The sequence below is a fragment of the Barbus barbus genome (genome assembly GCF_936440315.1).
Source record: "Barbus barbus genome assembly, chromosome: 2".
Classification (NCBI taxonomy): Eukaryota; Metazoa; Chordata; class Actinopteri; order Cypriniformes; family Cyprinidae; genus Barbus; species Barbus barbus.
This window is the reverse complement of record NC_136730.1, coordinates 36,099,018-36,112,140: the sequence shown is the minus strand read 5'-3', so window position 1 is coordinate 36,112,140 and position 13,123 is coordinate 36,099,018. Positions and strand designations below refer to the sequence as shown.

The following is a 13,123-nucleotide window of genomic DNA, read 5'->3' as shown; positions in this document are numbered from 1 at the left end:
TAGCGCTGCGTTCAACACTATCGACCACAACATTCTTTTGAATAGACTAGAAAACATTGTTGGCACTAGTGGAAGTGCATTAGCATAGTTCAAACTGTACTTATCTGACCGCCATCAATTTGTAGCAGTGAATAAAGAGGTATCATATCGATCACAAGTGCAGCATGGAGTACCTCAAGGCTCAGTACTAGGGCTTTTACTTTTCACGCTTTACATGTTACCCTTAGGAAGTATCATCAGGAAAAACGGTGTTAGCTTTCACTGTTATGCTGATGATACTCAGCTCTATATTTCTTCGCTCTATATTTCTTGAAACCTATGTTCTCAAAGTCAAATGCAGAAATGTTAATTCATGCATTTGATAAATTAATTAATGCTTTATTGTGTGGTTGTACTGCACACTTAATAAACAGACTCCAGATGGTCCAAAATGCAGCAGCTAGAGTTCTTACTAGAACCAGGAAGTATGACCACATTAGCCCGGTTCTGTCAGCACTGCACTGGCTCCCAATTAAACATCGTATAGATTTTAAAATCTTGTTAATTACTTATAAAGCCCTGAATGGTTTAGCTCCTCAGTACTTGAGCGAGCTCTTATCGCATTATTGTCCTCCACGTCCACTACGTTCACAAAACTCTGGTCATTTGATAATATCTAGAATATCAAAATCAACTGCGGGTGGCAGATCCTTTTCCTATTTAGTGCCAAAACTGTAACAATCTACCTAACACTGTTCGGGAGGCAGACACACTCTGTCAGTTTAAATATAGATTAAAGACACATCTTTTTAACATGGCTTACACATAATACACTAATACACTTCTAATATTCAAATCCGTTAAAGGATTGTTAGGCTGCATTAATTAGGTCAACCAAAACTGGGAACACTTCCCAATTTCTTTCTTATTCCGAGATCACCGTAGCCACCCGATCCAGTCCGTATCCAGATCAGATGGTCACTGCAGTCAACCGGATCCAGTCCATGTCCAAATCAAATGGTGGATCAACACCTAGAGATGATCTCTACAGCCCTGAATGTCAGCGGAGTTCAAGACACCTAGATGAGCCCCAGAGACAGATCCCATTGAAGACCTTGTCACCTAGATGGCCATCGGGATAAGACCTCGGGAACCAGATGAGTCCTCAGCACAAACTGCTGGTTCGTCTAGCCAGAGGAGAACTTGGCCCCCCCGACTGAGCCTGGTTTCTCCCAAGGTTTTTTTTCTCCATTCTGTCACCGATGGAGTTTTGGTTCCTTGCCGCTGTCGCCTCTGGCTTGCTTAGTTTCCAGCGATATCGTCGACTTGATTGTACAGATACTATTTAAACTGAACTGAGCTGGATGCTGACATCATTGAATTCAATAATGAAATAATTGAAATGCCTTTAACTGAAAATTGAGTGTTTAATCTTGTCATTTTACATTATTGCCACTATTTTCCTATTTTGATATTGGATAGTTGCTTTGACACAATCTGTATTGTTAAAAGGGCTATATAAATAAAGGTGACTTGACTTGACCAAATCCTTAATGTATAAATGCAAATCTGAATATATAATGTCTTCATCTCATTATAAATATATCTTTATCCTAGCTATACTAGCCATCTAAACCTGGTTAGGTTTATGATAGATCACTATTTAATATCACCTCACTTATACCATGTTTGGTCTCTATCAATTAGTCTTCGGATGATCTAATTGAGAGTGTATATTATATGTTGATAATTATGCAACATATTAGTGTTCTAAGGAACTTTAATAGTTTGTATATCAACTTCCAATCCAGTTCATATGCATACCATGCTTGGAGACAAAGAGTCCTAAACTTTCCCTCCAAAAGTGGAAGTCACCATTGGCTCTTTGACCCCCGCCCAGAGGTGTGATCTCGATAGAAGATAAAGGCAATCACATCGCTGCCCTGCAGTCTGAGGATATTTTAGATTCCGAGAAGATGAGGATGTGATCTAGAACTCTTCTGGACACCTTAAGTTTTTGTGCCAGGCCTTGCGGTCTTGTTTTTCCATTCAAACAAAGATCCTCAGATCTCAGCTGATGTCTCTTAACTCTTCTTCACTTTTCACCTGGGAAGAAATTCCCAATCACCATCGAGTCAGAACATCTTTGGAATTTATCATTCTTCAAACCAGGAAGAACGATGATCGCAAGTCCAAAACCTTGAAACCATCAAGACTTTCATACGAGACTGCATCCGGACACTTGTAAACGACCAAGGCAATGCAAGTATCATACATTTAACAAAATGAAACAGAGGTTTAGTATAAGCTATAGACCCCATTATAAAAGGCACTGATGGTTTTACTCAGGTGGTTAACTGACTCTTTTCATAGCTTCATTCTCTGGTTTCATCCATCAACTCTCATTTGCCCTTTCCCCATGTATGAGTGCTTTTATGTCTGTTTGTTTGTTAGACTAGTTTGTGTTAGTGTTTAGTTAATACAACTCGTGCACAAATTACATGAGTTTCTGATTCTGCCTTGCAAATTAATGTCCCTTTATGATTTTGATCCTTACTACATGCTCTAATGCATTAATACTTAGGAAAGTATTTTCTGTGGCCACGAAAATATCCTTTCTTAGAGTTGATATGAACTTACACTGAATGTTCACTGGACAAACAGTTTAGATGAAGGCAATTTAATTCTGCTACATTTACTACTGGTGGCTGATATAAATTGTAATTAATCAATTAATTGTAATTATTTATATACATTTCCCTTTTGAGCTAATTTGCAACATACATTTTTTTTCAAGAAATACAACAAATGGCTCATTCCGTGTCACTAATTTAAATAATTCCCACCCAATGAATATGCAAAACAAGTCATTAATTACTCACCCTCATGTTGTTCCAAACCCTTAAGACCTTTGTTCATCTTCGGAACACAAATTAAGATATTTTTGATGGAATCTGTGAGCTCTCTGACCCTTCCATAGACAGCAAGGATCCTTACATGATCAAGGTCCAGAAACAAAGCAAGAACATCGGTAAAATAATCCATGTGACATCAGGGGTTCAACCGTAATTTTACAAAGCTACGAGAATACTTTTTGTGCGCGAAAGAAAACAAAAATTACTAGATGCAAACAATGTAGACCACGTGATGAATGGAGGTCTTATGGATTTGAAACAAAATGAGGGGGAGTCATTAATGACAGAATTTTCATTTTTGAGTATGTGTATACTTTAAGTAGCATGTTGTCACCATGTCAAAGAGAATGTACTTCATATGTACACAGTACTTATAAAACCTTTGCAAACTGTTAGTTTAAAGTTAATTCATAGTTTAAACTGTAGTTAATGGAGTAATAGATTCTATACAAATAGTGAGTTCTTCAGTCATTGTCACTTTAATTAAAGAATTAGATAATGCTTGGTTACAACTAGAGATCGACCGATATATCGATTTACCGATATTTTAGCATTTTACCATAATCGGATATCAGCTTTGAAATAACGGATTCACCAATAAATGCCGCCATCTTGTGGTTGTTTTGAGAATTGCACGCAGGATCGCCATTGCAGCGCGTCTGAGGGGAGACGAGACAACAACAATGGCGTGCACAGGTATTTGATTTGCTGTAGTTAGTAAACTTTATTTAACATAACAGGCATTAATGAACAAATTAGATGTATTACATAAATGCCTGATATGCAGTTTATGCAGCTTGGCTCTAAGAAATAGAGACGAACTCACAGAGTCACGTAAGATAATTGGTCAAGTCCTCTCCCAATAAGGAGGTAACTTTGCATGAATTAAATAATACAGCCATGAATGAGTGCATGCTGGAAATAAAAGTACTGAATTTAATTCTCTCTCTGTTGTACATTTGCTCATTAGTCTCGTGAAACCGCTTCATTTTGCTGCTCACTCAGTGGTTGATGCTCAGGAAATGCTCCAGCACGGCCACCGCATGTAACTTTTAACAAGATTCACTTGTTTGAAATACGCTAAATTATATTAACATTTACTATATATAACCATTATTTCACCAATAAACATCTAAATAAATACAGCTCTATGGAAATTAATATTTATCTCCGCGAGCGATCGCAGTTTGTGTATAGTTCTTTGTAAATGCATAGATAAACCGCGCTGTCAGCAGGCATTTCATAATCCAGAATGACAAAAGCATTTGAATAATTCTGATAACATACCAGTTGAGAAATGCAATAAAATACAGTGTTTTGTTTGTTATAGCCTATTTCAGTATTCCAGAGAATATTATTCAGTGAATTAACATTATCCAGTGAATTATTCTTCACTCCTAAACCTAAAACTGTAGTTTAAAATGAAGTTGATATGACTCCTGTCCTTTATTTTCTCCATTTGAAAATATTAGACATTATTTTGCTTATTGTTAATATCAGTGCTGCTGATGATGTGTTTTATAAATAAAATGTTTTTATTGTTGTAATATGAAGATTAAATTTAACATGAAAGACTGTTAATTTTCGGCCTTTTTGGACTTCACTCAGTTATTTATTTAGCCTACTTTATAACAGTAAATAAATATTGGTTCTGCATATCGGTTATCGGGCACATAAACATGCAAATAATTGGTATCGGTTATAAAAAAAAAATCAATATTGGTCGACCATTAGTTACAACATATTAACCATAAAATAGTTCTCACTTTAGATTAGGTAACGGAAAATTGGGAAATGTCATTAATTAAGAGCTTTAAACTAACCATTACTTTTACATACAGTATATATATATATATATATATATATGTTAAAGGTTTTTACACTGTCCACAACTCGAACTGTACATTCTGTCTCTATGAATCATATGAACCTATGAATCATGAACCGAATAAAGTCTGACCAGCCACTGCAAAATAATGCTGCCTCACCAAGTTTTCAAAATGCTCCCCCCCAGTCATGCAATCCTAGAAGCAGGCCTGGATTTGTTCCTTGTCAATCTGGTCATTGTACTAAGTAAATATTGCGTACTAAATATTGGAATTGTTTTTTTTCTTCGAATTCTCTGTAATTTGCCAATCTCACAGCTGTTAGCCTGTCTGTAGTTAGAAACATCCTTCCATACCCCTTGAAATACCTCTGAACTTTTACTCTTTCACCTGTGCTCCATTTTCCAAGCTGCTTTCTTAAGAGCATGAGTGTACTCATTGTATCACTGAAGCTTTTCTCTAACATAAGTACTTCAGAGACATCGAATATAAAAAGCATTTGTGATTGATCTGAAAAATTAATACTGAAGTTGTTTTTCATGCTTGAAATAACAGTCTACCCATTAGGTAATACTGTGCATGCTGATCAACCTTGGATAAGTACAACATAAAAGAGAAGGTAGTAGACACATCTGACATCACTCTGCGGTATATTTTATGAACATCAACTCCATATGACAAAACTAACTCAAGCATATGATTACGGTGATAAGTGGACACATCGGACATGTCATCACTCTGCAGTACATTATCGACATCAACTCCATGACAAAACTAACTCAAGCATATGATTATGGCCTCCTCCATGCCCTTTCAAGCGTAGCTCATGTTTATAAAAACATCCTGGAAGAGCAGGATAATTTAAAGTAACATACTTATCTTATTTAGGTTTCTGTCAATCAGAGTACATCCACTTTATGATCATTAATGATTTAATTTTTTAATTAGTGATTTTGATGAAAGTGAACTAATGTTTAGAAACCCAAACTTTAGTAAATATCTTAAAAAAGTTTGTTTTTCCTAAATTATTGTTTTTGTGGAAGAGACAGTCTGTGTATTAAAGTAGGTGATACAGTCATTCTCTGCTGTAATTTCTATGAGCAGTTTGTTAAATACTAATACTACAAAGAATATGAGCCAAATTTCACAAGGAGAATGGCACCTACTCCAAAACAAATCGGCCAACTATCTATGAATTCTGTGGAATTTCTTGCAAACATTCAGTGATGATAACCTATAGTACTATACTGTACATCTTTTCACTGTGATAAGCAGTGATGATGTCAGAGCAAATTACAGTGTTTGACAATGGTTTTTGTGAGTTCACACAAAAAATTATCTTTAGTTGGCGTCAATAGCCTCGTGGGCACCTTGCCAACAAATCTTCTTCGGGCTCCCAGAGGAATAACATAGATCCATGAAGTACAAGTGACCATGAATATGAAAAAATAAATAAAATAAAAAGGCAGAAAAGTGTAATAATAATAATAATAATTATAATAATAAAGTGTTAAATAAAGAATTTAAGTAGAGAAATGTTGAGTGATCAGCTACCAACACAAACTGGTTAATGTTTTTCTCCCATTTGCTTGCTTCTTTGTTAAAAGGTGCATGCTATTTAATGTTTAACTTAATTTCATTTTAATTTAATTTTTGCTCTTGTACTGAAACTGATATTGTGAATCATGGGATTTCACTGGGATTTTTACTGAAATTATATTGCTGTGTGTGTATACCTATATTTGGGAGGGGGGTCAAGACCATCTTCTGGGGGTGGTTCTGGAGGCATGACGAAGACTGTGTGCTCACTCTTCAGTGACTCATCCAGTTCCATCAGCCTGGTGTCCTCAGATGACTCACCTTCAACCTATGAAATGCAGTTATAATCTTAATGCATGAACCACCCGTAATGTTTTCAAACACTAATGTGTTTGATAAAATAGTATGTGGCAATTTAAACAGCTCATATGCTGACCAATATGGTCAACAGAATTTTTTTCTTCTTTTCTTTTTTCACTTTTAACAAACAAAGCACTCTGGCTTGTAATATCCATCAGCTTTCCAGTTCCAGGAACTTTCCATTACTCTCTCCACATTATTCCCATGCTAAGAGTGTTTAGATAAATGATGTGCCAATGGCAGATGGCAGAGTAAATTATTTACTCCTACTAAACCAACTGCTCTGCATATGAAGACCAATAACCATCTGTTCCTACATCTCCCTTAATTGCAGGTCTAAGACTAAATGTCCTTTATCACAGTCTTTAAAGCTGCCACCATAAAACACATCTGAGGTCAGTAAAATATGGGCCATGTTTAAAATCAGCTCTATCTCCTGCCATCAGGGTTTAAATAAAAAAAAAAACCTGCCCAGTTTGTGTTTTGCTTTACTTTGCCTTACATTGGGTGTAACTCTAATATGACATCAAGCATGACACAGAAACACCTAACTGATAGGAGTGGCTCACCTTTGTACCCTTTTCTGTTCCTTTGTCGGAAGGAAAAAGCTGAAAGAGAGACGTGGGAAACAAATTCAATAATCGGAAACTCTGCATCCTCTGTTCTTGCCATTGGGAGATAAGATTCCTATTAGTGCTTCAGAAACTAAAATACTTCAACAAATTTTTCATAACTCATTTTTTTATTATTATTATTGTTTTTTTTTTACACTTTGAAAAAAAATGTGGTTTCAAAAGTTTTTGTAAAAAAATTTGCTGTATGATGGTGGATGTTCAGAGTGGTTGCCATGTTGTTATGGGGTATTTTAAGAGTTTGTTAACACTTTACTCTGTTGTTGCTAGTGTAGAAACCAGGGCATTGCTATAGGTTTTTTTTTTTTTTTTTTTTGAGTTAGAACATTTCTATGGACTGATAGTTTCTAGGTGGTTGCTAGGTCAAATGAGTCCGTCCCTGATATTCAAACCAAGATATTCTGATCCTTCGAGAAGGCTCAGGTTCTTCCTTCAGTGTAAATCCATTTAATCATCCACCAGGCAAAAATTGCAGTCTAAGCAAGTATGAGCAATAGTAACAGTATATTAGCATGCGCCATTAATAACACAAACTATTTTGGTTTATTGTATTATATTACAATAAGCTTCTGCATCACCTGTAATAAACCTGTGCCAAATGACTGTGTGGATAATTCTGCTGTGACGACCCCTTATGGGAGCAGCTGAACGAAAAGAGAGAGAGAGAGAGAGAGAGAGAGAGAGAGAGAGAGAGAGAGAGAGAAAAAACAGGAAACAATCTTACTTTTCCAATGCAGTCATCAAAGAAAGCCAAGCTGGTGTCTTTGTCGCTAACAAAAGTACATTCCTCAATGAAGCGGATGAAGATCTGAGTCTTGGTGAGCTGAGAGTAGAACTTTTGATGCGCACGATCTCTACTCTTTAAGAATCCTAAAGAAGAGACATTAGAATTATTCAGTGGCTATCAGTTGCAGTACTCAATACTTTACATTAATTACACTTTATACAGGCACATATAGAGAGACAAGCCTTGCTATAAATTTTGTTGTGTATGGTCTTTATACTGTTAACAGCACATGTTGAAGTGTATTCATCTCTTGTCTCTTGAGAATATGCGCTGTTAATGCAGCGTTAGAAAACTCCATCAGTTTTTTACTTTAACTTTCTGTATGACAGAAGTTAAGACGTTCAGCGGCATAACTATTGCGCAAAGTTTGCATGTTGCTGTTGTGATATCCATTGGCTCACCTTCATTGTTTAAAACAGAAATATTTCCAGTATTGCGACGTAACTGCAACACCCCATGCATATGTATCTTAAACGCAGGGATACATGAAAGAGGAATCAAATCGGTATGCTGCGCTGTCTGAAACATGTCTCTATGCTTGTGCTGTACTGGCACACACCCGAAGCACGCACAAGCATAGAGACGTGTTTCGGACCGATTTGATCAACTGCGATCCGTTTAAGCCCTAATAGCCTATATGACAGATCAGAGCAATCTTTTATTTACTGATTTAACATGAAATCGTCAAATTGCTACTCGATATCGATCACATACAACGAAAATACAGAATAATTAGAAAAATCATTTACGCACAATAAATAACAGGGCGTCATATCTATTCGCATTTTCCCCCGAACGTTCTCGCGACCCGGTAGGAAGACCCGGTAGTGCTAAACTAAAGGCTACTAGCTATTACAAAAAGGGGAGGAGCTCTTCAATATGCCACAATAAGCAATGGGACATCCTTCAGTCTTGTGGACCTTGGACACAAAATACAAGATCTCATATCACTACACAGGGCCATTATTCTTCTGGAAGAGTTACCTTGCAGGTCATAGAGTGAGTCTGCAGAAGTAGCTTTCTCAGAAGGTGCTTGTGTGATTGGTTTGAGGTAGGTTCGGTAGCCCTTCAGTATGGATGCCATAAAGCGCAGGAATGCCTCCTGAATCTCCATCTCCAGCTCAGTCTTTTTCTTATGCCAGGTAAAGTCTGCCTCGATAGGGGTCATCTCCACCGCCAAGCCTTCTAGTGCTGCACGCCGAACTGTATTGAAAAAATCCTCATATACAATAGGTCTAACGTACCCATAGTTACACCTTTTTTACTGAAATAAAAATTCTGAGATACATCAGAGGGAGATAATTTTAATGCATAAAGAATCTGTAAAGGTGAAAGGAGATTTTACCAGTGGCAAGCTGGAGGTGAAGATTTCCTAGAGAGTTGATGAGACCTTTGCAGGGCTTCTTTGGGAGGTTCTTCCAGTTACTATGTCTTTTTTCATCAGACCTAAAACAAAAAAAGGCAAATATCAAAAATAAATAATATTCCATGCCTTGAAAAAATAACATAGCAATAAATTCCCAAATGTTTAATCTTAAAGTTCAAGGGTGCTCACAAGTATATAGTGTTGGTGTCCAAGTCCACACAGACCACATCAGGTGGGGGATCGTAGAGGTCAAAGAATCTAGAGTCAACGCCCACAATGAAGGGACACGGTGCATTGAGGACCCCCGCCAGAGACAGAGGGCAAAGAGGGATATAAGGACACTGCCACTGGAATGGGAAGATCATCTAGAAGGAGATGATAATGACAATGGTGTCCCATTTATTAATATAACAAATCATCAAATCAAACAATTTTCAATCCTTTCTGAACAATTGTATTGAACAAAATATATTAATAATAAATATCAATGCATTATATTTATTCAGTTATATGCATCAGAATAAGATTAAAAAATATATATAACTATCCAAATAATGTATAGTCCTACTACAAAGCTATTATTCTCAGAGTATGTTAGTACAGCATAACAGGGAGTAGATCTGTGAAGAAGAGAGTAGCTGTATTTTACCAGTGTTGCCCAGTACAGCTGTACTACGCTACTTCAAACAGAAACAAGTACAATACATAGAACATTTCCTGTTGGCACCTTATTTGAGTGGACTTTGCTTTTCCAGTGAGTATGCGCGGTACATGAGCGGAATGCACATTCATAGATTGGAATATTGTTTTAAGAATATTTTACTTGCCCCACTGGCAGATAATTTTACTTGTTTTTAAGCAAAATGCCCTAAATTTTGTTTTGTTTTTTCCCTGGAAACCAGACTAAATATCTCAAGTCATTTTGCTTATCTAGTAAAAGTATATTTTTTTATACTTTGACTAGAAACAAGAAACACTCACCGCCACAACGGCCTCAGCCACCCCAGTCAGTACAGCTGGTCTCAGGGAGTGCAACAGGATCTTGCTTTCCAGCAGGATAAAGTGCAGCAGTGTGGCACAATTTTCTGGGCCCAGATTCATCAGCAGTGTGCTGTAGTCTGCTCCACTGAACAGCAGAGAAGAGGAAGAGCGAAAAATAATCAAAATATCAGATGCTAATTTTACAGAAGTGCTTTAATTCATGGTAGAAGGACATATTTCATATTGACATATTTGAAAACACTCTATAAGTTTTAGATTGGCATTGTCCTAAAAGGTGAATATTCCTTAGTATTACTTAAAATGTATTATTATATATTAATTTATTATTTACTTCTCTTTTCTCTTCAAAAGGTTTAAGAACAGAAAAGTAAGTTGACTGTTCATCAGCTTGAAAAAAAAAAAAAGATCTTTGTCAGTGGTGTGGACTTCTCTATTCGCAAGTAGTTAAAACAAACATTATAGTTATTGTTACAGTTATCGTCCTTGGAGTGAGCAGACCTTAACAGTGGAACTACTTTTCTAGGATGAATTTGTGATTAAGTGTTATTTCTGTGTTTGGAATTTGCTCCACTTAAACAGACATCAATCTCAATGTAATTCCTTGCCCAACTGACATTCGAACACTTGAGTTACACGTTATTTACTATATAGAGGTTAAAGGTGCCTATTATAGCACCTTCAGCTTAATACTAAAAATATTGTGTGACGTAATATTGATTACACTCCCAAAATTATGTTTTAGAGACTCATGAACCTTTCAATTTTATTGAACCTAGAACATTGGTCAGTAAAACCAATAACTATAGAGAGGATCTTGTGATGCTGATACCACGGGTCATTTATTTTTTGTCCATACAATGGAAGTGGACACCAAAACTGTTTGGTTATCAACATACTTTTAAATATCTTGTATTATGTTACCTAGAAAAAAAAAAATCATACAAGTTTGGAACAACATGAGAGTGAGTAGGAAGTTTCATTTTTGGGTGGACTATCCCTTTAAAGGCAGTTTAAAGTGATGTGTCTCTGATCTGAGCTCACCACTCCAAATGAAATATGGAAGCATTTCCTATGGAAAAAATGAAATGGATGTTAAAAATGACCAGCTATTCTTATCTGACTTCAAACTGCAGCTCTGCTGGCCAGAATGAAATAAAATGAGATTCTAGAAAAATAAAAGGTTATACATAAGTAAATAGGTGAGACTCACTACATCTGGATTCATGAAATGATATACAGTGGATACCAAACATATTTAGACAATTAAGTCATTTCAAAATATTTGAATGGTATATCAAAATAAATATCACTATTTTAGCTGCTTGTTCAATACAACTAGTGAACTAAAACAACGCAATTGCCAAACAATTTTTAGAGCTTAATTTAATCAAATTCAGTCCACTTAAACATGTAAGACTGAAATTTACTTTGTGTTTGGACTACAGGAATAATTTGGTGCATTAGTTTAAACTGCAATGGTGAATTTAAACTAAGAAAAGTTAATTGTGTTTAAACTATTACCTTAAGAAGTCTATGTAAAATCATTTACATTTTTTTTTTAATAAAATAGTATGTACTTATGCAAAAATGTATATATACTTTAAGGACAATATCTTTTTTTTCAGCCTGCCACAGTCTAATGTGTCTTACCACAGGTTCATAATGAACCAAAAATTTTACACTTCTGAAAAAAACTGTTCTGTGCCACTGCTTTAGCGAAGCATCTGTCAAAACTAAAATCTGTCAATTGACAGATTAAATTTCACTTGGATTTTACAACCAGATACTGTCTAAACAAAAATGAATCTATTATTATATGCTTATATTATTATATTTCATCATCTAAAACAACACTATCTTCACCTATGTACATACCTTAATCAAACATAAATAATTTACCTTAGTGGTAAAGGTGTACAGACAGGTTGGGACAGGATTAAGGTGTCATGTGCCGACAGCTTATGGGGGAAAAAAATAGATCTGGCATTACCTAAACAAAGTCTAAACAACTCATATAACATTATATAACTCTATAAACAAATATACATAGATGAGCCAAAATATTATGACCACCTCCCTAATATGCTCTAGGTTCTCCATGTGCTGCCAAAACAGCGACACCCTGCTGAGGCATGGACTCTACAAGACCCCTGAAGGTGAACTACGGTATCCGGCACCAAAACGTTAGCAGCAGATCTTTCAAATGCTTTAGGTTTTTGAGGTAGAGGAAGAACTTTCTGGTCCTGCGAGGTAGTGGATCAAACTTCCTGGTCCAGCACATCCATGGATGCTCAGTTTGACTGAGATCAGGGGAATTTGAAGGCCAGGACAACACCTAGAACTCTTCATTAAGTTTTTTTAAACCATTCCTGCACACATTCCTGAATGTGTACAGTGTGGCAGGGAGCATTAGTCTACTAAAAGAAGCCACTTTTACCAGGGAACACCATTGTCATGAAGGGGTGTACCTGGTCTGCAGCTAGGGCTGCACAATATTTTGCATGCGAGTCATGCGCATCTCGTCAGTAAAGACGCTTCTGTGATTAGTGGTAAATCTCCATCACCTGCTTTCAGATGGATCGGCATTTAATACACAGAGCCGTAGTTCACTGACAAGCTACACAATTCACACTCATAATCGCAGATGAATCACATTCAATTTTGAACGTAATATTGCGTAGCTTGTCAGCGATATATGGCTCTGTGTATTAAATGCC

At 36.3% G+C, this 13,123-nt stretch overlaps 1 protein-coding gene across 3 annotated transcripts in view; it reads right to left on the bottom strand.

The window, feature by feature from the left end:
• dennd4c (DENN/MADD domain containing 4C) overlaps positions 1 to 13,123 on the bottom strand; it is a 77,908-nt gene that overhangs the window by 34,320 nt on the left and 30,465 nt on the right. For all 3 annotated transcript variants that reach the window (XM_079440509.1, XM_079440510.1, XM_079440511.1), the window contains exons 8-15: positions 12,306 to 12,364; positions 10,386 to 10,530; positions 9,594 to 9,769; positions 9,384 to 9,484; positions 9,023 to 9,241; positions 7,976 to 8,121; positions 7,189 to 7,227; positions 6,457 to 6,587 (exon numbers count right to left, since the gene is read on the bottom strand). In XM_079440509.1, the coding sequence (XP_079296635.1) occupies positions 6,457 to 6,587; positions 7,189 to 7,227; positions 7,976 to 8,121; positions 9,023 to 9,241; positions 9,384 to 9,484; positions 9,594 to 9,769; positions 10,386 to 10,530; positions 12,306 to 12,364 (1,016 nt within the window). The remainder of the gene's footprint in view (positions 1 to 6,456; positions 6,588 to 7,188; positions 7,228 to 7,975; positions 8,122 to 9,022; positions 9,242 to 9,383; positions 9,485 to 9,593; positions 9,770 to 10,385; positions 10,531 to 12,305; positions 12,365 to 13,123) is intronic.